This window comes from Phoenix dactylifera, chromosome 1 (assembly GCF_009389715.1).
Source record: "Phoenix dactylifera cultivar Barhee BC4 chromosome 1, palm_55x_up_171113_PBpolish2nd_filt_p, whole genome shotgun sequence".
Classification (NCBI taxonomy): domain Eukaryota; kingdom Viridiplantae; phylum Streptophyta; class Magnoliopsida; order Arecales; family Arecaceae; genus Phoenix; species Phoenix dactylifera.
Window position 1 is genome coordinate 17,880,824 of NC_052392.1, and position 26,600 is coordinate 17,907,423.

The 26,600-nt window shown below is 38.3% G+C and overlaps 2 protein-coding genes across 3 annotated transcripts; one reads left to right on the forward strand and one right to left on the reverse strand.

Annotated features, from left to right (window-relative positions):
• The first annotated feature begins 1,959 nt into the window (after nt 1-1,959).
• Nucleotides 1,960-18,248, forward strand: LOC120111448. Of its 2 annotated transcripts, none has more exons than XM_039128496.1 (15): nt 1,960-2,237; nt 2,790-2,917; nt 2,997-3,068; nt 3,161-3,274; nt 4,562-4,630; nt 4,730-4,786; nt 13,414-13,467; nt 13,593-13,655; nt 13,840-13,902; nt 14,233-14,397; nt 14,530-14,685; nt 15,795-15,875; nt 15,985-16,046; nt 16,151-16,277; nt 17,793-18,248. In XM_039128496.1, the coding sequence occupies exons 1-14, from the start codon at nt 2,078-2,080 to the stop codon at nt 16,227-16,229; spliced, it is 1,323 nt and encodes a 440-aa protein (XP_038984424.1). In that variant the 5' UTR covers nt 1,960-2,077; the 3' UTR covers nt 16,230-16,277; nt 17,793-18,248. The 2 variants fall into 2 exon arrangements, with proteins under 2 accessions (XP_038984424.1, XP_038984420.1); XM_039128492.1 differs by having other exon boundaries at nt 16,151-16,247.
• A 1,308-nt stretch (nt 18,249-19,556) lies between these two features.
• LOC120111452 (protein CUP-SHAPED COTYLEDON 2-like) lies at nt 19,557-22,719 on the reverse strand. Its single transcript, XM_039128500.1, has 3 exons — nt 22,105-22,719; nt 21,105-21,382; nt 19,557-20,444 (listed from the first exon to the last, which is right to left on the reverse strand). Exons 1-3 carry the CDS (start codon nt 22,271-22,273, stop codon nt 20,019-20,021), a joined length of 873 nt encoding a protein of 290 aa, XP_038984428.1. The 5' UTR covers nt 22,274-22,719; the 3' UTR covers nt 19,557-20,018.
• Nucleotides 22,720-26,600: the final 3,881 nt, after the last annotated feature.

The following is a 26,600-nucleotide window of genomic DNA, read 5'->3' on the forward strand; positions in this document are numbered from 1 at the left end:
GCTACTCTAGGGACGTGAACTCTTGCAATTAATTTGCACCATCATTCTACCAATGCTGAAGCTCCAAGGACCCAATACTTATTGGACTATGTTTAACGCTTGATTACTTGTAAAGACAGCATGTTGCAATACGTACATAAATTAACAAGAGGCCAAGATGGCAATCTATTGAATTCCATGAATTGCAGTGCCACAGCTGTAACCTAAAGATGTTCTATCTCTACTGGCTGTACTAGTTGTGTGAGCAACCGTTATATCAATATATATATATATATATATATATATATATATATATATATATATATATATATATATATATATATATATATATATATATATATATATATATATATTCTATTAATTAACTATAGCCACGACCTAAAATTTATCTTGGCTCAGCAGGGATATTATAAGTCAAATAGGTCTGCACCATACTAACATATAAGCTTCTTTCTTCCTTCCTTTCTTTTTTTCATTTAAGAAAAAAAAAACAAGATTAACGCATATATTTTAAAGAATCCCAAGCGTGAGAGAAGCAAATGGCTGATTCGACCCGCTGCCGAAAAATTCTTGCTTTTGACAATTCCTTCATTGTACATTCAAAAGCTTCCACACCCCACTGGATGCGTTCTCCAAACAGCAGGGTGTAAAGCCAAATGTGTTTAGACTTCGACAAAGGCATAATTAGTAGGTTAATGTTTTAAAATATTATTCTACCATTCGATGGCCGTTTAGGAAACGGCAACGCTTGCATGGTCAAAGAACTAGTAAAGAAACAGCAGCCCCGTGCAAGCTGCTTCATCGACTTTAGCCAGGATTACTGCAACAATGGACACAACCAACTCCATTTTCAAATATTGCCAGGAGAAGGACTTGGCACCTGTTTTGTATCTGTGTCTCTACCTCTGTGGAGTATTTTATCTTTTAACTCTCTAGGCAGCTCTCACGGGAGATTAGTGTGCACCCCCCCCCCCCCCAAAAAAAAAAGAACACGGGCAAACCAACTATTGCATCCTGCTTTGGTTCTTTTGCACTCCTTATTTAGGAGTCGTCCTTTGCACGCAAATAACATAAAATCCCATGCAAGCATCTGAAATTGGTTTGTGCATAAATTGTTGGTCACTGCTTGTATCACATTCTTTTGAGTTATAGTTACTATGGGCATGAATTTGTTATATTACATAGACCACGGTTGATGACACTGACTTGGGGTGAAATAGGAACTAATGCTAAATTTGAGCCCTTATGAACGGCCTTGAAATAATAAGTGTCATTATTCAAGCATTAGTTGTTATGTTATTCCCTTGGATGCTAGAAAGCTTAAGCTATTTTAGCCCTTAAACATTAGTTATTATGTTAGCCTAAGCATTAGTTATTAGAAGGCTTAAGCTAGACCAAGCTAGACCTTGAAATAGTTATTATGTTAGCCCCTTGGATGCTAGAACTTAGCAACCACATTGACTTTGGCTTGAATCATGGCAATTGAGTAGGATTGGGATAAGAATATAGCAAAAGGAAAATTTAATAGTTGCATGTCCTTGCAAGTCGCAGCCAAAATTAGTAAAAATATTTCTGTTTTTATGGAGATAAAGAGTTCTTGTAAAAAAATAGAATCCATCTATATATACTCGAGTATTGAAACCGCTACCAACTTTAAATGTCGCGTCCGGCATCCGATCACGACCGTCCACACGATTTCCCAGAGCCACCGTTCTCCACTTCTAGCCAGCGGCTAGCGAACGGCAGCTATCGGCCGTCGTTCTCGAGAGTCTACCAAACGAACGGCTACAAGACAACCGCTGGTGCCGCCATCGTCGTCCCCACCCACGTATCCATTCCCTCCTCGCTCGACACCACGTGTCAGCCCGCCAGATGACGACCGGCACGTGTCGGTTAATGAAGTGGAGACGGACTCTATTAATTCGTCATAACTCGTTCGTGGCCCTTCCCTTCTCCCGCTCTCTTCCCCACGGCGAGCGACGAGAAGAAAGGAACGTAGAGACGAAAACAAAGAAAAAAAAGAAAGGGGGGAATTTTTTTTTCCTTCTTTTTTCTTTTGGGTTTTAATCTGATATCGATGGCGGCTTCGAAGATTTGGATGGTTTCGATCGTTCTCTCGATCTTGGTAGTTGGAATCCGGAGCGACGCGGAGGTCGAGGACGGGACGGTGGCCGAGGCTTGGGATTCTCCGCTGAAGCCGGAGATCGAGCAGCTTAAATCCAAGGTCGCCGGTCTAGGTCAGCCTGGATTCGATCACTTCGCTGAATCCTTTTGAAAGCTAGGGTTTTTCGTGGCTGTTTGTTCTTTGTTTTGCATCCGTGGACGAGAGATTTCGTGGAGATCAGGGGTCTCATTCGCTCGACTAGCGTTTGCGATTTAGTTTGTCCAATGCTTAAGTTCTTAACACGTTCTTCGCGTTCTTTTTGGACTTTAAAGGAGTAAATAATCATTTCTTGATATTTTTATCCAAAAAGGTAGAAACTTTTTTGTTTTAATATCCGCGGATTGCCGACTCTTCTTTCTCCTTCTTCTTCTTATATTCTTCCTTTTTCGTGGTTTCTTGCGGAGATTTTATCTTTTTTTTTTCCTCTGCAGGTTGACATATTGTTATCTTTTTTGAGAAATACACATACATATCAATCTGTTCTGTTAACTGATCTTGAAATTATCTAGCTAGTTTTACGTTTATATGACAAAAGATCTTTTTTTTTTTTTGAATTTTGGAGTGATTGGTATACTAGTTTTCAATATTTTTGTTAAATTATTCTTTCTATTCCTTTTTAATGAAGAATCAAGTTTATCGGATAGAACTGATGAAGTGAAGAGAAAAGAAGAGAGAATTGCACAACTGGAAAAGATTGTCGAGGAGAAGTTGGCGACCATGGCTTCGCTGCAGAGTGAGATAGAATTGCTTCAGGTAAGGCAATGATGTGATACTTCTTAATATTTTTGTCTGCATTCTTTGAAGTCAGCATCTTTATTTTGTTATTGTGTAGAAAAAAGGAGTTGTAGACGCCCAGGAATTGGTGGGAAGGGCTGGTGCACGTGCTGATGAACTTGAGAAACAGGTCAGAAAAGAATGTCTTCTTTTTCTTAGAAGAATAGGTATTTGACTACTCCGATAGCATTGATAGAATCATAATCTGAATTTGATGCATAGATTGAGAAGCTTAAAAATGAAATAGAGGCCCAGACTGGAAAAGGAGATGCTTTAGTGGCCCGGGCTGGCGAAGCAGAGAAGAAAGTTCAAGAACTCAGTCTGAAATTGGAAAACGTAAGTTCTTTTTTCTGTTTGATGGCAGTATTGCGTGTTCCAAACATCTCAGCTTGCTATTTCCTGTCCAGTGCCATGAGTGTATTATGGAACTATTTGTTCTCTTGTCTACCTTTCATGATCACCCAACCTCCTTGTATATGTGGTATCAATTTTGCCAGCCTATCTCATGTAAGCTTTACAATTACGTGTTCAATTTGGTATCCTGATGTCACATTTCTCTTAGTTGTGTGACAGTTGTATCCACCATTAAGCAATCAATGTTTCAGACATGTACATGTAACAGGAAGTATTATTTATATACATGTAACATGCCCCTAGAGTTGTTAAGAAGGATACCATTCTCGAGTTCCTGAGAACCAGAGCTAGAGGTAGGTGTGAACTATGCATTGTACAATCTGGTTTATTTTCCATGTGCACTGCTTCCAGTGCTGAAGCTCATTTGAGCATTCTAGAGATTTTGGTCCTATGTTCTTATTTGATGCATAGTTGCTGGAGCTTGTGGAGTCGCTAGCTGAAAAAGTTATTGGCCATCTGGGTCATTGTAAACTCATTATGTTTCAGGTAGATGGATAAGTAAGGAACAATCTTATAGTACATCAGAAAACATTTTCCTCGAAGGTCTGAGTAAAATAATAGGACAATGTTCAAAGCTAAGTCGACAATAAGATGTCTGTCTCTCAGGACTTCAGATAGTGTTGTTCTTGATGGCCTCGATATTTCATTAGACCACCTTGCTGCAAAGCAGACCAACTATCCGATCATGGACTTGAACAACAATTTTTTTCCTCTGCAAATTATTTATCTATATTATCACCATTGGATATGTAAAATAATAGGTGCTTCTACTCCCACAAGCCAGAAGATGGATTTTATTTAATTTCATTGTGGTTGATCCTAGAAAATGATATGGAAGGTCCTGGACTCTGCTGATTCCTCATTTTATACTGCCAGACCATAACCAACTAAGAAGACTTTGCCATTCGATAGGTCTTCCAGAGGTATAAAGAGCACTAGTTAGAGAAGTCACATGAAAATAGACAGATAACTATATCATCTGTTTGCAAGATTTGTTCTCTGAAATATGCTAGATAAACAAGTGCCTCATAAAATGAAGGTATAAGATGCTTGCTTTCTTTATTGTCAAAAGCTTTACTTTTGAGCAGTAAGATTTGGTTAAATAGGGCATAAATAATGTTGATTTTGCCTCCAGAATTTTCTGTACTTATGATGCCACTGAATCTCCACCTCTCCCCCCTCCCTCTCTCTCTCTTCTCTCCTCTCTAGCTTGAAAGGATAAATGATGAACAGAGACTCAGACTTCAGAAATCTGAACAAGCTCTTCAAGTGGCACAGGTTTGTTTGTACTTTCCAGGGTCACCATATGGTACCTCCCAGAATAAACACATGATGTTTGTTCTCACGGTAAAATAACCCTTTTCTCCTATTTTACAGGAGCAATTGGCAAAGACGCAATTAGAAGCAAGATCAAAATCAGACAAGTTGAGGGAGGTGAGAATATGAATCATAATGCTTTAGTTTCTTTTAGTACTTTCTGTAGCATTCAGTAATTAGACTTCCAACAAGTAACGATGGACCTAATCTCGAACTGATCAACAGCGAATGTTCATTAATTATCAAGGATACTTGATCACCTTATTTCCAGAAAGCAACTAAAGAATTTTATTGAATGTTCAACTGGAAACTTAACTATCGTCTGAGCAGTTCCCAGTATCAGAGGGAATATGAATAAAAGGTTCTGGTTCTATCTGTGGAGTAATTGTGAAATTAGAAGTTCATATGAAATTACAGATACATGAAATTGCCCTTAAAGCTTCCTTAAAATTATTTTGTTCCATATCTTCTGTCAGCTTGAGCAGAACCTTTATCTGAAATTCTGTTTGTCTGAACACAATAGCGAGTGTTTACCTGTTCCCTAATTCTTAAGTCAAGTATTTCCTCATTATATGGTGTTCCATGGTCGTCCTATAAGTCATCCTAAATTAACAAAAGAAAAAACCCCTAAAACTTGCTTCAAAACCTACATAAACTCATTTAACAAAGTCACGCTAAACTATGTTTTTTTATCTACAACACGGTTGGCCTCATTTATTGTTTGAATGTATTATAACATCAGAATGATTGGGATTTGCTTCGTTCATGAAGAAACTAGTTAAAAATTTATGAATGTAAGTTTCTAGGTGTGACTGTGTTTATTACATCTTTAAGTACCTTCCTAAAAATTTGTCACATTCCAAATATTTAAAAACTTCAAATTATGTGGAGAACAGAAAAGGTGTTCTGAATTTATGATAGAAACATGCTAAACTTCATGAATCCAATTATTTTGTCTTTCCCCTTCCAAAAAAGAAGACCCATACTGTAATAACCCCAAAATATTTTTTTTTATATAAAAAGGGATAGAATAGTCCTTTTCAATTAATATAAGGGGTAAAATAGAAAAGAATCAAAAGATAATGGCATAGTTGTAGATGCATTGAAGTGGTAAGGGTAAAATTGGAAGGAATCAAAAGTTAATGGCATACGGTAGATATGTTGAAGTGTTAGGGGCAAAATGAGAATTTAATAATATTAAACAAAGGGTGAATAGTGTTTTGATGTGATTTAATTAGGGGGTTTGTGTGGCTTTTGGATGGAAACCGAGAGAGAGTCATAGGGGAGTCTCAGACGGACAGAGAGGAAGAAAAAGAAGGAGAGGAAAGGAAAGAAAGAAAGGAAGAGGAAAGGAAAGGAAGAAAGGAAGAAGAAGGAGATCCCGGTTGCACTTCTAGCTAAGGGAAAAACGTAGATCTCCTTTCCCTCTACGCAAGGACCTCGATTTCCAAAAAGAAAAAGGTAAATATCCATCCCTATCTAGTCTTTTGATGACATTAGGCTATACAAAGGGTGGATATAGTCTAGAGGGGTCGGATAAGGGTTGTAGAGGCGGTTAAAAGAGGAAGAATCGGATTTTGACAAATTTTTCCGGCACTACGGAAAAACTGTGTCGAAGTCCCAACTTCGGCGAATTATTTAGGGGGTCAAACGACCTCCGATAGCAATGCATGTTACCTCTTTAGAATCCCCTATGAGTGTAGAATGTTAGGTAAAAATTTCATCAAATTTGGAGTCTTGAAAGTAGATCAAAACCGGGATGAAGTAACCCACTGTCAGTCCGGGTTACTGTTCATCCGGGTGGAAAATAAGGGATTTCATGCTATAATAGAGTATTAAGCCTAGATCAAGCTAAAAGGGACCTTGTACTCATGCAAAGGAGTCCCTAATACACATAAATGGTGAGTTAATTTATTAAAAAGAAAAAGAAGAAAGAAAAGAAAAGATTTAGGGAACGGGGGAGTTGAATCAATTAAAGTCCCCTATATTATAATTGGCACGTAGATTATAGTCCTTGATACAAGACTAAATGTATTGTAAATGCATGTCACAGTTGGGCAAGAAGCTAGGGAACAAGAGAAAGAAGTTTTCCACTGCCTGCTGTAGATTTTTGGAGGCGTATCAGGGCTGTGCCGGATTGACAGGTGAGTGGGAGTCATGTACTTTGCACCATGAGCATCCTTAATTCATTTTCATGAATACCGCCAAGTGTGAATTGATTCCACTTGTGCATATTGATTGATATTGTAGTAGATTCCTCTATAATCTTGTTTCTCCATACTTGATTATCTTGTGCACGCATTTGAGGGAACATTGAGAGGAATTACAAGGGGTGGAAAAGTAATCAAATTGATTCCGAATTGTGAAATGATTTCTTTTGTAAATTGATTTCATTTCCTCTATTTCAAAGACTTATAGAGCCCTTCTCATGGTATATTGAGTTGCATTGTACTCCCGTGATTCCTCACTCCCAACCCTGATGTTAGTTATAATTGGGTCGTGGCCGCGTGAGTGGTAGTCTTGATTATGCTCTTTCTTAGTAGAGTATTGGGAGGGTGCATTATGGTATTTATGCATGGCTTGGCAGTATCTGCAGGACACCTATAGTCGATGGGGTTGAACATCGGCCTTTGTGCACATAGTAGCCTTTTGGGTGGGCGGAACCCAGTCCCTTCCTAGGGGGGACACGGCCCTAGGCGTAGGATCGGCCGGTCCTACGACTTATATTCTGCTTGCCGCCGGGCATAGTAAGACCCCGCGAGGTGCAGTATGGCTTTCTGCGGATGTAGAATTCCCGCGAGGTGCCGTTTAGTATGTAGATGTGAGATGGATTTCTGTTCTGGATACTGGCCGGCATTTACATGATTAGTGTGGTGTTTTATCCTGCATATGCATGTGACAGTGGGGAGTTGTTGCTGGTTCGCCTGGGGCGTAAAACCCACCTTCCGACAGCTGTCTAGCATTTACATTATCGATATGGTGTCTTATCCTGCATATGCATGTGACAGTAGGGAGTTGTTGCTGGTTCGCCTGGGGCGTAAAACCCACCTTCCGACAGCTGTCTAGTGATGATTTCAGCATATTGACACCTGATTTGTATGTTCCAGCATTATGATCTGTTGAGCATATTCATGAGTAGCATATATGTTTACTTGATTATTCCATATATGCTTCAGATGAGTTGATATTGATGATTTACTCCATATTCTCTATGTTGAGATCATGTTCATCTTATTATTGCTCTTGAGATTTCACCTCGAGCCATGATTATATCTTGTCTCATGTGCATAGTACTCTACTCCACTCACTGAGTATTCATATACTCACTCCCCAGTTTGATATTTTTGATTGCAGGGCAGGTATTGTATATAGAGGAGCAGGATTAGTGGTTGCCTGCTAGCTGTGCCGCTCCATAGTATAGTATAATGTAGATAGAGGTTTATACCCTTTTGGTGTATTATAAACCTTCTGTTGTATATAGTGTATAGTTACAGTCATAGATCCTGTTGTGGATATGGGTTTGACCATGGATGGAATGGGAACCAGATTTTTATACAGATGAGTTATATGCCTGAGATAATGTATTGATATATATTGTCCAGGTTCATTATGTGACGGATTATGTGATTGCTGCTCTGACAGGTAGCGTTGTTGTATGTAATGAAATAATCCTGACAGGTCACTATAGAAAAAGTGATCATTTTGTGCATGTATCATGCCAAATTTTTCAAGATTTATTGATGATTGATAGGTAGTAGGGTTCTACGCGGTGGCTGGTGGCCTTATGCCTACCCGCACCCTAGGACCGTCGCGGCGGCCCGTCGGGAACGGGGCGGGGGTCGGGACAAAGCTTGGTATCAGAGCAAAGGTTAAGAAGAGTCCTGTCAGAGCAATAGGGTGAGTCAGGATTAAGTATAGGATTATACTATGGAGCATAGGGTTTTTCTATATGTTATTTTATGAGTCATATACAATTCTGTAAAATATATTTGGGGATGAGACTTAAGAGTTCTTTTTGGCTCTACTTGAGAAAAAATTGTATATCATTCAGTTTACAATCAAGATTTATATTTTGACAGAAAGTCAATAATAAATTCGGAGGATATTGATCAGAGTTGTGTGGCGAAAGTATAGTGGATCGAATCAATTTAAATTGGTCAAAAATATTGACTGTGATGGGAGACTAGATTTTTCAATAATGAAGATTTGTGTTAATAAGAGAAGGTGAATATTGTAGATTCTCAGATTTATTATGATATGACTATGTGATCTCTTTGATGGATGAGTTTTTGTCTCCGGCTGAGAGGCAGAATCGGGCTCTTCAGTTTGAGAGGCTGAAGCAGATGCCCGGAATGAGCGTATCTGAGTACGCTCGTGAGTTCACTAGATTTGGGGAAGTATGCTCCTTACATCATCCCCATTGAAGCTGCCAGGATAGAAAGATTTAGGCGGGGCTTGATTTTCCCGCTTTATAATGCAGTACTGGCAGTAGAGGTCCCCACCTTGTCTAGGTTGATAGATAAAGCAAAACAGTGGGAGACCAGAAACAAAGAGGAAAGAGCTGAAAGAGAACAAAGGAAAATGAGTGTGGGGAAGGAGCAAAGCAGTAGAGGTAGATCTGAGGGAGTAGATCTCTCGGAGGGCCCGACGGAGCAGTCTGTAGGCTCAGCTCCACCTGCCCCGCGTAAGAGGAAGTGGAGGGAAAGAGGTCAATCACAAGATACTTTTCTACCATCAGTACCTCGTCCTCCAGTCACTATGGCCAGAACTGAATCTAGGTTCCAATAATGGCCAGTATGTGGCATATGTGGGAAGCAGCACCCTAGCAGATGCAGAATGGGTCAGGGAGTGTGCTACAGATGTGGACAGCCGGGTCATTTTGTCAGAGAATGCCCGCAGGGTGCCACCCAGCAGTTAGTGCCTTTGGTATCCTACCCTTATGTGCAGATGGACAGGCCTAGTAGTAGGGAGCCTGTAGGCAGAGGTAGAGGTCAAGCACAAACATCACAGCAGAGTGCTGGACCATCTCAACTGTCAGCTCCAGTAGGCAGAGGGCAAGGAAGGGTGTTCACGGTAAATCCACAGGAGGCACAGGCATCGAATGCAGTTATGACAGGTACACTCCTCATTGATAAGATTAAAGCTAGAGTGTTATTTGATTCTGGAGCTACCCATTCATTTGTATCCCCTTATTTTGCTAAAAAGTTAGCTTAGGATAACATATTAATGCATATTCCCTTAGCTATTAGTACACCTGTAGGGGATAGTATAAAAGCGAAGTATGTGTATCCTACCTGTGTGGTAGAAATAGAAGGTAAAACACTTCCAATTTATTTGATTCCCAATACCACACCGAGCAGAATATGAAGAGTAGATATACTCATCCCTTTGAGTAATCAGGTAATTTACTCTTTTAAATTCGAGGACGAATTTTATATAAGGGGGGAGGATGTAATAACCTCAAAATATTTTTTTTATATAAAAAGGGATAGAATAGTCCTTTTCAATTAATATAAGGGGTAAAATAGGAAAGAATCAAAAGATAATGGCATAGTTGTAGATGCATTGAAGTGGTAAGGGTAAAATTGGAAGGAATCAAAAGTTAATGGCATAACGGTAGATATGTTGAAGTGTTAGGGGCAAAATGGAAATTTAACAATATTAAACAAAGGGTGAATAGTGTTTTGATGTGATTTAATTAGGGGGTTTGTGTGGCTTTTGGATGGAAACCGAGAGAGAGTCACAGGGGAGTCTCAGACGGACAGAGAGGAAGAAAAGAAGGAGAGGAAAGGAAAGGAAGAAAGGAAGAGGAAAGGAAAGGAAGAAAGGAAGAAGAAGGAGATCCCGGTTGCACTTCTAGCTGAAGGGAAAAACGTAGATCTCCTTTCCCTCTACGCAAGGACCTCGATTTCCAAAAAGAAAAAGGTAAATATCCATCCCTATCTAGTCTTTTGATGACATTAGGCTATACAAAGGGTGGATATAGTCTAGAGGGGTCGGATAAGGATTGTAGAGGCGGTTAAAAGAGGAAGAATCGGATTTTGACAAATTTTTCCGGCACTACGGAAAAACTGTGTCGAAGTCCCAACTTCGGCGAATTATTTAGGGGGTCAAACGACCTCCGATAGCAATGCATGTTACCTCTTTAGAATCTCCTATGAGTGTAGAATGTTAGGTAAAAATTTCATCAAATTTGGAGTCTTGAAAGTAGATCAAAACCGGGATGAAGTAACCCACTGTCAGTCCGGGTTACTGTTCATCCGGGTGGAAAATAAGGGATTTCATGCTATAATAGAGTATTAAGCCTAGATCAAGCTAAAAGGGACCTTGTACTCATGCAAAGGAGTCCCTAATACACATAAATGGTGAGTTAATTTATTAAAAAGAAAAAGAAGAAAGAAAAGAAAAGATTTAGGGAACGGGGGAGTTGAATCAATTAAAGTCCCCTATATTATAATTGGCACGTAGATTATAGTCCTTGATACAAGACTAAATGTATTGTAAATGCATGTCACAGTTGGGCAAGAAGCTAGGGAACAAGAGAAAGAAGTTTTCCACTGCCTGCTGTAGATTTTTGGAGGCGTATCAGGGCTGTGCCGGATTGACAGGTGAGTGGGAGTCATGTACTTTGCACCATGAGCATCCTTAATTCTTTTTCATGAATACCGCCAAGTGTGAATTGATTCCACTTGTGCATATTGATTGATATTGTTGTAGATTCCTCTATAATCTTGTTTCTCCATACTTGATTATCTTGTGCACGCATTTGAGGGAACATTGAGAGGAACTACAAGGGGTGGAAAAGTAATCAAATTGATTCCGAATTGTGAAATGATTTCTTTTGTAAATTGATTTCATTTCCTCTATTTCAAAGACTTATAGAGCCCTTCTCATGGTATATTGAGTTGCATTGTACTCCCGTGATTCCTCACTCCCAACCCTGATGTTAGTTATAATTGGGTCGTGGCCGCGTGAGTGGTAGTCTTGATTATGCTCCTTCTTAGTAGAGTATTGGGAGGGTGCATTATGGCATTTATGCATGGCTTGGCAGTATCTGCAGGACACCTATAGTCGATGGGGTTGAACATCGGCCTTTGTGCACATAGTAGCCTTTTGGGTGGGCGGAACCCAGTCCCTTCCTAGGGGGGACATGGCCCTAGGCGTAGGATCGGCCGGTCCTACGACTTATATTCTGCTTGCCGCCGGGCATAGTAAGACCCCGCGAGATGCAGTATGGCTTTCCGCGGATGTAGAATTCCCGCGAGGTGCCGTTTAGTATGTAGATGTGAGATGGATTTCTGTTCTGGATACTGGCCGGCATTTACATGATTAGTGTGGTGTTTTATCCTGCATATGCATGTGACAGTGGGGAGTTGTTGCTGGTTCGCCTGGGGCGTAAAACCCACCTTCCGACAGCTGTCTAGCATTTACATTATCGATATGGTGTCTTATCCTGCATATGCATGTGACAGTAGAGAGTTGTTGCTGGTTCGCCTGGGGCGTAAAACCCACCTCCCGACAGCTGTCTAGTGATGATTTCAGCATATTGACACCTGATTTGTATGTTCCAGCATTATGATCTGTTGAGCATATTCATGAGTAGCATATATGTTTACTTGATTATTCCATATATGCTTCAGATGAGTTGATATTGATTGTGGTGATATTGATGATTTACTCCATATTCTCTATGTTGAGATCATGTTCATCTTATTATTGCTCTTGAGATTTCACCTCGAGCCATGATTATATCTTGTCTCATGTGCATAGTACTCTACTCCACTCACTGAGTATTCATATACTCACTCCCCAGTTTGATATTTTTGATTGCAGGGCAGATATTGTATATAGAGGAGCAGGATTAGTGGTTGCCTGCTAGCTGTGCCGCTCCATAGTATAGTATAATGTAGATAAAGGTTTATACCCTTTTGGTGTATTATAAACCTTCTGTTGTATATAGTGTATAGTTACTGTCATAGATCCTGTTGTGGATATGGGTTTGACCATGGATGGAATGGGAACCAGATTTTTATACAGATGAGTTATATGCCTGAGATAATGTATTGATATATATTGTCCAGGTTCATTATGTGACGGATTATGTGATTGCTGCTCTGACAGGTAGCGTTGTTGTATGTAATGAAATAATCCTGACAGGTCACTATAGAAAAAGTGATCATTTTGTGCATGTATCATGCCAAATTTTTCAAGATTTATTGATGATTGATAGGTAGTAGGGTTCTACGCGGTGGCTGGTGGCCTTATGCCTACCCGCACCCTAGGACCGTCGCGGCGGCCCGCCGGGAACGGGGCGGGGGTCGTGACACATACATCCCAAGAATTTGACATTTCTAGTTTAAGTATTATTAAAATAATTTTCTGAACATTCTCCTGACTAAACCTATATTAACCTCCCTTTGGTTTTACACCCAGATATTTACACTTAAAAAGTCTCAGATTCTGAAAATTTCAACTTAAGGAAGAGTTAAAGGACATGAGTTTTAGAATCCTTTTGTTAACATACTGAAGCTGGTGATGGATTCTTTTAATCAGAGCTAGACTTTTTAGGGTAGCAACATGCATTCTTGTCTGACCTCTTAGAACCCTCAAATTCTGCCTTTAGTTGCATATATTTGGGTTGCCTTACTGGCTTACGTGGGAATTATTGCTTTCTATTCATTGTGCTTTCACAAGTAGTAAAAGCTTACTCAAGAGTGAGGTTAATATTCTATGTTTTTGTTCAGGTTCATGGGGCATGGCTACCACCTTGGCTGGCAAACCATATTGCTCGTTGTCAGGTTAACTTGTGCAGCTCATATTGAACAAGCCTATGCATATATATATATATATATATATATATATATATATATATATATATATATCCTCAGCTTAGCTCTTAGTTGGTTTTATTTGTGACTTGTAGGATCTTGCAGTGAGTCACTGGAATATGCATGGGAAACCTGCTTTGGATGTTTTCCTACAAAAGGTGCCCATGCTTGTCCTATCCAAAATCACATGACTTAATGGAGAAATTGTAATAAAATTGGGTCTGCAAGTTTTGTTTTTTTGACTACATCAGTGTTTTTATGTACATTATTTGAACATAATATTTTATAGATGTCTAATGTTTGCATGAGGTGACCGCTTCTTGGATCCGAAAATTTTTTCAGGCATCAGAGAAATCAACCCAGGCACAGAAATGGGTAGAACCCCACCTGGAAACTGCTAAAACAGTAAGTAGTTGCTAAATATACCTTATGAATATGATATTCCTATCAGATTTTAATATATGTTTGTGTACTATAAATTCTTTGATTGGAATATCATATTCATTGTGGAGCTTCATTTCTTATGTTTTTGCTGGAATTAATCATCTTCTGTGCTACTGTTGCAGTGGTATATAATGGAAGACATTTATTGTTATTTATCTGAACCTGTACCTATTCTATCATATATTCCTGCTAGTTTGTAGATGACTTTATTTTTTAAAAAACATGTCTCACTTTGTAGATATTATAAGTTTATTGAAGTTTCTTTGCTCATTTTATCTTTGTTCTGTGAAGAAATGGATCCCTGCTGTCAAGGAACAATGGGTGACCTTGATAACTTATATTAGGCCCCATGTGCAAATGGTCTCTACTAAAGCTATCGAGGCTTATTGGGTGTGCACAAATACTGTTACACCTCATGTTGTGAAAGTAAAAGAACTTGCCGATCCTTATTTCCAGGTATCTTTCATGATGAATTTATGAACTGGCAACTATATGTCTTCTTTAAGGTTGTAACTTACAGCTTATGTGAAATGTCTATCATGATTATTGCGACTTGGTTTCTCATATAGACTGCTAAATTTTTGCCAGGAAGCTAAGAAATTTTCTAAACCATATGTTAACCAAGTCGCTGCTGTCAGCAAACCTCATGTTGAGAACGTGCGTCTTGTTTTGAAACCTTACACAAAATATGTAGCCCATGCTTATGGAAAGTCGGTGGAATCAACGACTGCGTGTCATCATCAGGTATTCCTTTTTCAGTTGTTGCTTTACTCTAAGCCTACATTATTTGTTTTTAATTGGTTGAAATATTTCTTGTATTTTGAGACTTTGTGGGGCGCACTACATGGCTATTAGTTTTCGCCTGAATAAGCAAGTTAACATCTTGGATTATAACGATCATACCTTGCATATATTTAATTTTGAATTTGAACCGCCTTTTTTGACTTCTATTGAGATACTGTCTTGCGTAAGTGTGATTTCCTTAAAATGCCCCCACGTGCCTAAGTCAATGTAGTGTAGGTTTGTTACATGTTATAGTACAGAACATGCAAAGTAGGTCAAAGATATGATAGTGAAATATTTTTATGATGTTTTAGATTTGCAGATATGTATACATCGATAACAAGGATGTTGAATTGGCCTGCAGAATGTTTCTCTGATCTTTTACTGTGTGCGCTCCAAATGCATTGTAAAATATCAGATAAAGAATGAAAAGAAGTTTTAAAGCTGAGTGGATCACAAAGAACATCTTATAGGACTTGAGGAGGTTATTGTTTTATGAACTATTATATGTTATTCAGTGAAAAGGCATAGCTATTTGTGTAAACTAGTGCTTATGATGAGGCATAGCTCTGAATTTCATGTAAATATCGTAATGTAAATAATCTATAATGTTATCAACCCCTTCAAGGGAAGGCAGTTGATGGCATTCAGTATGCAAACCTACTTCTGCTATAACTTCACTTTAAAAACTTCTAATTGTATTGTTCATCATCGGTAGATCAGTGCTTTCAGTATATGCAAAACAATGTATAAGACAATTATGTTTTACCGGGATTTGGAATCCTTACAGATATTGCTTGTCTTTTCATTGCATCTATATTTGTAGAATAATTTTAGATCATCCATATGGGTATCCTAGATTAGTTATGAGATAAAGACATAATAAATTAGCTTCAGAGTGGTAGACATATGCAATTTCTCTCTCTCTGTGCGTGTGTGTGTGTGTGTGTATGGTCATAATTTCTAATATAAATTGCAATATTCCCTTTTCTCTGAAGTTAAAGTAGTCTTTGTTTTGGTGAATCTAGAACACCTAGCATGTATCAGAGGATTTTTTCCCCATCCTGTAGGTTCAAGCTGCTGTCCATGAGAAATTAGTGAAGCATAAACTCACAAAACCTCTTGCAACTAAAGAGCTGGTGTGGTTCATGGTATGAAGTGCTCCATTTTTATCTGCAGTAACCTTTTTTTTTTTTTTTTAATATGAGAGTTTGACCAAAAGAATGCATCTGTAAGACTTGTTCAATTTTATTATTGCAGGCCTCTGCTTTGTTGGTTTTACCTGTTTTCTGCATTTACAGAATCTTTTCATCCATATTCTGGTTAGTATTTTTTAACTATTTTTCTTTAGAGGCCCATCCCAATGTGTTCTGAGTCCGTTCATCTTTTTCACTTTTTTCTCATTTAAAATTTCTGAATTTTGTAGCAAAAAGACGAGGACCACACGGAATGCCAGTTCCCGTCATGCATCTCATAAACATAAAAGGAGGCATGCTGGCAAATAGAGTGAATCAAAGATATAGGCGAGCTTCTGCACTATTTTACACTCAAAGGTACACTTCATAGTCCTTTAAGTTGTTTGCACCATTTGTAGATCAAAACAGGGTCATTATTGCTATCTCTTCAAAATTGACTTCTTGATTAAACCTACGGACGTTGTAGGCTAACCAAGTTTTGTCTAGTTAGTGTTTCTGTTTGAATTTGAAACAGTATTTTTAGAAGATAAAGCTTGCAATTTTGGTCTTGCTGTACATGCGTTGCTTTTACTTAAGCTTGATGATTTTGATGCTTCTCTTTCCTCCTTTTGATCCTGCAGATAATTTCCTGGTAATGAGGAGATTTTCTTTTGTTATGCTCTTTATATTTCATATTTGAATGGGTATATTGCATCCAAAACCATAAAAAGGAGAACTTCATTCATTAAGGCCGTATGTGACCTAAAAAAGGAAATGATTTGTGAGATGATTGCATGGAGCAAGATGCACCAGGATTTGAAGCTCCCAGCCTCCCCAATCTTTACAGCAGGAGTTCCTCAGATTGCCTTGCTCTAAGCAAATAATCTCACCAGAACATGACAAAGTTGCAAATGGAGTTTTTGCAATGTTTATGATATTTGCATTATCTTACCCCCCCCCAACATCTTTTCGGGGGAAAAAAAATTCTTACATTATCGTCATAAGCAAAGCTCACCGTCTTAGTACCGAATCTTATATCGGTACCATTCTATTATAGTGTAGGTATGCGGTTTGGTATGGTACAGCTCGGCGTACCACTTATTGATATGGTACGCTACATACCAGTTCGGTACCGATATGATATGGTACGTCTGATATGGTACAATGCCAACTGGCATGGCAAACTTTGGTCGTAAGCATCCTTTTTTACATTCGCCTATGTTGACTTATGTTGATTTTGAGAGCTTCTTCCGCCTCCACCCACACAGACTTAGTTGAGCATGCGAGAGCCGCTCCTAGCTACCCTGACATAAGAGTGATGTCATCAGCAAGTTGGAAGCAGATCGTGCAGAGGTTTCATACTGGCTAACATTGAATCAAGGCGTTTTGCTCTTTTCTTAAGTAAGAAATATCATTGACCGTCTTCTACCATAGAGCTACCATAATATCAAATAGCAAACTAAGGCAAATGGGAATAATATGTGCATTGAGATAATGGTACCTAATAAGACCATTTCATAAAAAAACCCTAAATTCTCCATATCAATAACATAAACATAGAAGTTAATGATGCCCAGCTCATATTTATTACATTCTGGATTTTTCGGGACGGTGGTAATCCAAGAGAGAGCTCCTGTCCTCCTTTTGATATGTATGTATGTATGTTATACGACAAATCTTAAAAAGCTCCTCTGTCAACTCAAAATTTAACTTATTTGGAAAATTCAGCTTATGCGTAGAAGTTATGAGCCAAGAACATGGATAATTGTTTTTCGTGCTTCAGAAGATGCTTGATTGTCTACCGTCTGATAGTCTCTTAATTCAATCTGTTAAACTGTTACAGTGTTTCTTTTCTTTGAACACATTTAATACTTATATTTTATTTCCATGCAGGTCTGGTCCAGTTATGGGTGATAGGCCATGAATTCTGGGGTTCGGAGACACCCCACTGAAAGATGCTTTAACAGTCGTGTACGGAAAAAAATTACGTTTTCTTCTTGACCTACATGTTTGAAATGTGCAGCTCCTATGCTCATAAGCGTTTCCTGGGATCGTGGATTGTGTGTGTCATTTTAAATTATTTTCGTTTGGTGATATATTTGTTTGCTAGATCTATGTCAATATCTATTGCGAATGTGTGTAGATATATCACTGATTTAGGAAAAAATGGGGACTGAACGAATACTTTTCTAAATACTAATGTTTACTGCCACAAACTCAGACCAAATACCAAGGGCGCCATAGCGATCTCAGATAAAAATCTTCTAGTATTGGGAGGGGGTGTGCTGTGTAACTTGTGACTAAGTTTTTGCTGATCTTCAGATATAAATCTTCTGGTCTTGGGAGGCAGTGTGCTGTGTAACTTGTGACTAAGTTTTTGCTGATCTTCAGATATAAATCTTCTGGTCTTGGGAGGCAGTGTGCTGTGTAAACTAGTCTTGGCAGGCAACGTCGTGCGACCAGTTGCTATAATTTTCTGAAGCAAGGTTATGGAACGTGCTGTTGTCATGTAATATCTGATGGTACCACAAGTTTCTTTCTTTTCTTTTCTTTTCTTTTTTTTAACCTAAGCGGCTACTCATATTTTACATGTACGAATACATTCAATAAAGTTAAAAAACAAAATGTCACGGAGCGTTTGGAGCAACTCTCCTACAAGGTACTTCTAGAATAATTAGCCACATAAGCGGCCACCCCTACTACCTGTTTCTTCACCTAAAAAATGTTCAATTTTTTTTGGAAGAAAAAAAGTTTATATGGTTTCTCATCAGCCTTGTTTTAAAACTTATATTAGTTTTTTTTATCGGTTTGCTTGCAGCTGTTAGCTCGCGTCTTTGTATGCCCGGACTGGTTGGAACTCGCCATAACAAGTTTGTGTCATATGTGAACTTGTTCCGGGATTTGTTGGGACTGCGGTTACCAGGCTTTTTGTCAAATATGAGCCAGTCTCGGCAGGCAAGTTACCGGGACAAGTCGAAGCTCGTCATTTCTTTTTAACATAAAACATTAGTCTTGGCAATCGCCTTGCTAGAAGTCTGACTATCCTGTGGCACGGTTTGCTAATATTTTATGGGGTTGAGGGGTTGTATTTCTCATTTTAGGATTCATTTTTCTCTGTGGATTTCTTTTTTTCTATTATGGAAAATGAGAAAAATTCTCTGCATTTTTTTTCTTTTTTTTTTTTTGTGAGAACTCGATCTTGTCTTTATATAGCTATCATGACATTGTAAAAGACTAATGCTATTTTAAATTGAACTTAAGCCAATTTATGCAAGAGGACTCGGACAGAGGCAATGGTTTGCCCTTTAGGCCGTAGGTTTGTGCTATGTTTACTTTGGTTTAGCGAGAAAACGTTTGCCTATGAATGATACTGACAATTTTTATGTTTCTACTATTTTCTTGTTCGCTGAATTGTATTTGTTTTTAAATTTTAGTTAATTTGCAATTAGTTTGTAACAGAGGTGTTAACTTCGGATTCCATTCCTATACCATGTTATGACATCGATGTAGATACTTGGCTACCATGTTAAGCTATTGTGTATTCAGTAGAGGGCGATATTGCCAAACTTGGTGCCAGGCGTTGTTACTTGAGTGAAAATTTGCATCGTTAGATGCAGCATTAGCTAAATCTGCAGCATTTGAGTTAGCACAGGAACGTATGGAAACAATGTAGCAATGTAGCTGCGATGAATTTTTTTTGCATTTGACGGTGCTGGCTGTACCAGTGCTTGAAATTATATTTTTGATCTTCTGTCAGTTGGCTTATGGCCTGATGTCATATTTTGTGGAATGGTGTTTGATTCTTGACTAATCAAATTATTTAAGCACCAGAGTGTTCTCTGTAATCGATGAAAGCTTAGTAGGAAGATCGAAATCCATCTTATTAAATGCATTGTTTAATCTCCAGTAAACAGAGAAGAAAAGCAATGATAACTCAAAATATTACACCACAATTTTAGTATCAGATCCCCTGTGCTGCACTTCCAATTAGGAGTTCCAAAATGAACCCAAGTATCATCTTTTCTTCTTTTTAAGTTTAACCCGTATTATCATATCATATCTGAGAACACAACAGGTTTCTTTGCTGAAGGAAAGCTCAACTCTTTTTGCACAAGAAGCTTATATTAGGCTCTCATGAGTCTCTTTTCCACTCAAACAAGGGGGCCAATAGTTCTCAAGCTCCACATTAGAATCCACATGAGGCAGCCATACCTCCATATCAGCACTTGAGAGGATACAGTTGGTCCATGCCTCCATGGCAGCCACCGTGGGATGGAGTAATCCAAGACCTGATGACAGCGTGAAGCTCCCAGCTGAACCAAACTGTGGCTGGCTCGGTGGGCTCAGGCCTAGAATTGCCTTAGATGGCCTTGTCAGCTCTGTATAGCCCTTTCTGCTGCCAGCCACTTGGTACGTCTTGGCCTGCGTCACTGATGGCATGAAGGCAGAACTCTTTTGAAGCTTTTGATGATCAGGCTGAGGCTGGCTGGGGAGGCATCTCTTCTCTCTGCAGCTCTTCTTGAATACTCGGCAGACCACCCACTCCTGTGGAGTTTAAGAAGTCTTGTAGAGAAACATGTGGTCGATGAATAGCCAATATTAATTTTTTTTGTTTGGAATCGAAATTGGAAAGAAAAAATACGGCGTTCCTGCCGGCGCAAAATCTTCCCCAGTGTTTTCATGTCCAGATAGTCGTATCATCAAAGTGGTTGCTGATTTCATTATTTCATTAGTTTGTCAGCCATTTGTTTGGATACAGATCACTGTATATAATTGAGTCTAAGTTTAGAGCTTTTGATGGATTCATGGATGTTAATTCATTGATAAATAACTCTGAGGTGAAGTGAAGTCAATACTGATCGAGTTTTGGCATGGTGGAAGCTGACATAAACTAAAGGAAGATTCTTCAGTTCTCTGTCTGAATTATGGCTTTTGCAGGCATAGAAATGCTATCAACAACTCAAAGAGAAGGAGAAAAAGGAAAAAAGCAAGTTCAGGTTCAGGTTCTTATCTATCTTCTGACTTCATCGATGTTTAGCTCCAAAAGACTGCAGAATTTGAAACCTAATAAATCTAAACGAAAGTAAAAAAACGGCCACAATGTGCATTCAATGAGTGGCATACACCTAAGTGTTTGCAAAGCAAACTGATTAGATTAAATTCTTGTTAAAAAAAAGAAGGAAAAAAAAGGGAAAAGATGATTACCTTTTGGGCTTCAAAAGTGGTTTTGGTTTTGGACTGTAGACAGTACTCATGCATGACCCAGCTAGTTTTCTCCCCTCTTGGAGCTCTGCCTTTGTAGAAGACCAATGTCTTCTTCATTCCGATTAGCTCTGAAGTATGTCTATTAAAGATCTCCTGGTCTTTCCCAGTAATTTTCCAGTAACCTGCACTTGTTGCACGGTTTGTCCGAAGTCCAGTTGGATACTTGCGGTCCTTTAGGCTGAAGAAGTACCACTCTTTCTCTCCCATCTTTGCTTTCCCTACTCATACAATCATGAGCATTATCATCATATGTGTAGCTTGTGGAGAAAACCGAATGTTTGTTGGACTATTTAGCATAAGATTTCCCTAAAGAAATCTATCTTGAAATGTTTGTTTCCTAAAGAGGTCAAGTTTGAAAAAAAAAACTAGATCTCATGGGAATTTGGACATCAATCCTCGTATTCTTGCACTAAATTTGACATGAGAGAAATCTCTCTCTCTCTCTCTCTCTCTGGTTCTGTTCCAATTAACTGTATTAACGGTTGGTGAGGAAAAATTTCTTTGAATCCATCAAAACAAGGCATCATGAGCTTTTCTCTCAAAACAAGACATCAAAACAGCAAGCTTTCAAATTCTTATTTAAACAAAACTTCTATGGCATAGAGCTTTTTTCTCAAAGTTCAATGACATGAATAATCTATGTACAACTCAATTAAGTGTCTGTCATGAAGCTAGTTGATCTCAAATTGAAGCAGAGATAGTAGTGTTACCAAACAAGAAATAAAACAAAACTTACTCTGTTAAGTCCTACACAAAACAAGGCATCCAAAAACCAAGCTTCGAAATTCTTACTCAAACAAACTTCAATGCGATCACGCTCTTTCTCATATTTCAACGACATGAATATTCTATAATACAACTAAATTTAAAGTTCTCAAATTGAATAAGAGAGTAGTAATATAAGCTTCAGACTGGAACCATGAATTGATATCTCACATACCTGCAAGATCCCACGGCTCGCACTTATTAAGGTCAACGACTGCAATAGCTCTTGCTGTGAAATTGGATTTGTAGATCTTGTGGGTCAAATAATAACTGACAAGCTCTTCATCAGTGGGATGAAATCTGAAGCCAGGAGGCAAGACCTGCTCCTTATCTTCTTCTTCCATGTCCCTTCTTTCCAATAGACAAAAACAAACAAAAACAAAAAACACTTCACAATTTCTTCTGGCGCAAATATTCTGCCTTAATTTCTAGCTAACTTTATGTAAGGATGTTGATAAACGCAGAGTACTCCTAGCTCTATTCCATGCAACTTTTCCTTCTATTACTCAAAACCATGGAGCCCAAGATGGACATTAACTGCTCACTAGGGTTTATTGTCAATGACCATCTGATCAGATCAGACTCGGAATTATCATTTAAAAAGGAGGCTGAGATATCATCCTAGTTGGCCTAGGCTTTACCTTAGTGGAATCAATTAAAAGAAAGAAAAGAAGAAGAATAGAGGAGTCGTTGAATGCTAAAAACCAGGTATTTTAACACTCTCAAGTTCTAATTTTCTGGTGGAAAGTGGAGCAAGGTTGGCTTCTTTGCATGACAACGGTGGTTTGAGGCTGTGAATTCCTCTACTTAATTTGCAGCTCTTAGCCACTATATATATATATATATATATATATATATATATATATATATATATATATATATATATATATATATATATATATATATATATATATATCTACTTATCACTCAAAAGATGATCGCCTCTACAGCTGAAGATGCCCCAGAAAATGAGGATAGCTACTCGCTGTCTCCTCTTGCTATTGATATTTACTTATTTATCCCTGTTTTTTAAATAAATATTGGTACATTGGTGCAGATCTAACTAGTCTGACTGATACTAGTTACTCTGCCTTGCACTTTTGAGGCTCCTGCCCCTCTTTTTTTCTTCAGAAATTAAGTAAATATCCAAGATTGTTGTTGTTTTATTTCTATCTTTTCATACATAACCGAATGGAGAAGTCTTCTAGCTTCATGATTGGAAAGCTGCTTCATTCTCATCACTTTTGGGAATTTTAAACGTTACCTTCAATCTTTATCTCTACTAGAAACTATTATGGAGAGAATCCTGCAGCCTTCTGATCATCCATAGGATATTTTTACTTGCTGCATTCTGATTGCACTCAGATTCTTTTCTTATGAGTCTCTCTTTTGTCTTCAACCCATGAAAAAATGTTTTTCTTTTGGAATCTCGTAGAAGCAGCAGTTTCAGTTTCTCTTATAATCCCGTATATTCCAGCATTATCTACTTCTCTTCTATATTGTAACTTATGCTAAATGTACATTTCTTTCTTCTTTTATTTTGAATAAAACTTTGGCAACTAATAGGGATTACATCCATTAGTCTCCTTTCTCTCTCAAAAAAAAAAAAAAAAAAATTGCATCCTAAGAAATTTCTTTTAATGTTACCTTATAAAGTTTTTATGTTATTCTAGATTTATCTATAGGTTAAATGTATTCTCTAATTGATATTTTTTTATGGCTAGATTTTGAAGAGATGACATATAGAAAATATATGTTGAAGAAAAAATAGAGGACCATCCTCTAACACCCCGCCCCATATTTTCTTTTAAGGAACGTAGATAAAACAAAGATGTTTTTTTTTTTTGCATTTAGGTGGATGCCTCACGAGTACGAACATATCCAATAAAGTTTGAAAATAAAATATCGCGGAGAGCCCTGAGTTACTGAGTAGCTCTCTACCCTGTGTTTATAGAGTGCTGCCTGAATGACTAACCACGTAAGAAGCCATCCAATCCGCGGCTCCATTAGTCTCCATATAGACATGCTTGGCTAGAAAGGTCTCTCCATCTCTGCCCATGACCCAAATATCTCAGAGTAGGGGATGGTCGTATTCCGACACCCTCGGATCCTTTAGGATTCACCCAATAATAGTAGCCGATTCTACCTCCATAATAAAGAAGGTGGTTTTAAAAATCTGGGAAAAAAACTCTTCAACATCAAATTTTTCTCTTAGGGGCACATTAGGAACACAAGCCGCTAATGTCAAGTCAATAGGCGGGGTGCCATGTGGAGACGCTGGTGGGATCCCTTGGATTCCGACCAAACCCAACGTGCGGTCGGGAAACAAGCCACGTGTGTCAGGGCCCACCGGCCTCCCAACAGACAACCGAATCCCGCCAGTTCCTGTTCGACACGTCAGCTGGGCCCTTCCCTTACTCTCCTTCCGCTATGACCGGGAAACAGTCGGTCCGCTGGACCGGGTAATCGGGCGGTTGGTTCCCCCACAAGCGAACCATCGGGAAAAAATAACTGGATTCGTTGATGTATACACCCCCTTTTTTCAATAATTTCAAGTTCCACTGGTGAAATAATGGTGGTTGAAGTCAGGCAAGTGTTATAAAAAGAAGAGGCCAAATATCGCTTTCCCTTCTCCTCTGGAGCCAGTCTCCTGCCACCCTATCCGTTGTCGTGTCCCCGCTTCTTTTGGGGGTCTTCCCTTGGAAATTTTGGTGCCGCCGCTGCCGCTGCTACGTTATCATGAATAGTATTATTCTCATAGATGTGTAATGCTTGTATAGACTGTGACACTGAACAGTGCATTATCATGGGCAATATTATTATTTAGTTCAGATATTGATGGTTGATGGTTGATGGTTGATGGTTGAGAGGCATCTGTTTTTTATTAAACAAAATGATGTGTTTTATATCTTAGTGACTCAGCATGCAAACTTCTTCAACCATAAATTAGTAGCTATTCATTCCATTAATCTAGGAGGGTTTGGGATGTCCAGATGATCATTTTATGAAGTTACGTTCATTGATTTATCGATGCATCGAGGAGTGTTTTTCTTTCTTTCTTTCTTTTTTAATTGGATTCACATATCATTTTAAGATAGCAAATAGCACAATAAAAAAATCATTCACTTGAATTTGAAATTTGTTTGCTAAAGATGGCTCTCCTGGCCCCTTTTCTCTCCTAGAAATCACATAACAATAAGTTATTTGTGATCATCAACATACTTGATAAATTTTGCATCCATAATTACTTTAATTATAACTTTGCTCGGCTTCTAAAACATGTTTTCTCAAAAAAAAAAAAAAAAGAGAAAAGAAACACCATGGAAAAAGCATGGAAAATAGGAGTACATTATTCTGGGTATTGTTTAGCGAAAATCGATTGACGTAAGTAAAGATATTCATTTTTAGTGTTGCTTTGTTTGTCCTAGTATAAGAGCAAATAATGGAAAAGAGAGAGAGGGGGGGGGGGGGGGGGGGGGGGGGATGTTACTAGCACATATAAAATATTGGAATAGTAACTCAGAATTGCTGTAAGTCTCAATTAGCACATATAAATGTGGCTTTAAATTTTAATGTATAAATAATGCATGAGAATATCCATATGCTCTAGATTCCTAAATTATTGATTGCGCATGTAGTAAAGACCTATTGATCATTGAGTGATAAAATGAGAGAACAAGCAATATCTTTTGGATAAAAATGAAGGACATGTGACCGAAAAAAGTAACAGCTATACAGGTAAAAGGCATAGAAGGAAGAGGATACTTGGGACTAATATTTGCGCATGTATGCTTAAATGTTGGCCATAAAAATGATTTGAAAAGATATCTTGATCTAACAATCTACAATCTAACGGCAAGTTAAAGCTTTATCTAAACTAGCTAGCCTCCTAAATAAAGAAGTGATGTTTGGTTCTTTTGTGAAATTGTGCCTTGGGCTGTTTTAAATATTTCTATAAGCAAGCAAAACGATATGCATAGTTTATAATGTGATCAGAATGTAATTTAGGAGTTGGGTATGCTATTATAATTGAGCATATCATGTATGGTGCAATTAGATGCAATTTGTAGCTCTACAAATTAAAAATAATAATAATAATAAAATCATGAGCCCTTAATAGGTTAAGTATTGAGATCCAACCTAAATAATTTTCAATGTGGTCTGCAGCTTGGCCACTTTACGTCCCAATAGCAAGGCAATGTGACTCCAAAAATTTCAAGACCCCACCCCACCCCAACCCAACCCACCCAACGCACGCATATGAAAAAGTAGGGTATTTTTTTTTTCCATTACTTGATTGATAGAAAAAGGAAGCCACTTTGCGTCCCCCACCCCCCCTTTTTTGAATTTGAGAAAAAGTAGGGTACTTGATTGATAGAAAAGGCATTTTCTTTCCAGCCATTGCTATGGCCAAAAAGATTTTAGCCTGCAATTGACATGGGCCTCTGATTGTGTTTCTAATAATTTAACTGATTTACCTAGAAAAAAGAGAGGTAAAAACAGGGAGAGGGAGAGAGAGCATGCAGGCATGTGTTTTTCATCATACAATCAGTACATAAATAGCCATGATCGCACGAAGGAGTCTCTCTTGAGTCCAATATCAAACAAAAGAGTGTTTGGAATTTAATTGATTTGCTTTTAATGCGAACTTAACTAAACTATGTTCGCGAA

Bases quoted from the DNA above. Each gene is read 5' to 3' on its own strand.
- LOC120111448 (XM_039128496.1), top strand. From the start codon at position 2,078: ATGGCGGCTTCGAAGATTTGGATGGTTTCGATCGTTCTCTCGATCTTG. The intron at 13,468-13,592 runs GTTAACTTGTGC...TGTGACTTGTAG, and splicing joins ACCATATTGCTCGTTGTCAG to GATCTTGCAGTGAGTCACTG. The intron at 14,398-14,529 runs GTATCTTTCATG...AATTTTTGCCAG, and splicing joins TTGCCGATCCTTATTTCCAG to GAAGCTAAGAAATTTTCTAA.
- LOC120111452 (XM_039128500.1), bottom strand. From the start codon at position 22,273: ATGGAAGAAGAAGATAAGGAGCAGGTCTTGCCTCCTGGCTTCAGATTT. The intron at 21,383-22,104 runs GTATGTGAGATA...TTGTATGAGTAG, and splicing joins CGAGCCGTGGGATCTTGCAG to GGAAAGCAAAGATGGGAGAG. The intron at 20,445-21,104 runs GTAATCATCTTT...TAAACTCCACAG, and splicing joins CCACTTTTGAAGCCCAAAAG to GAGTGGGTGGTCTGCCGAGT.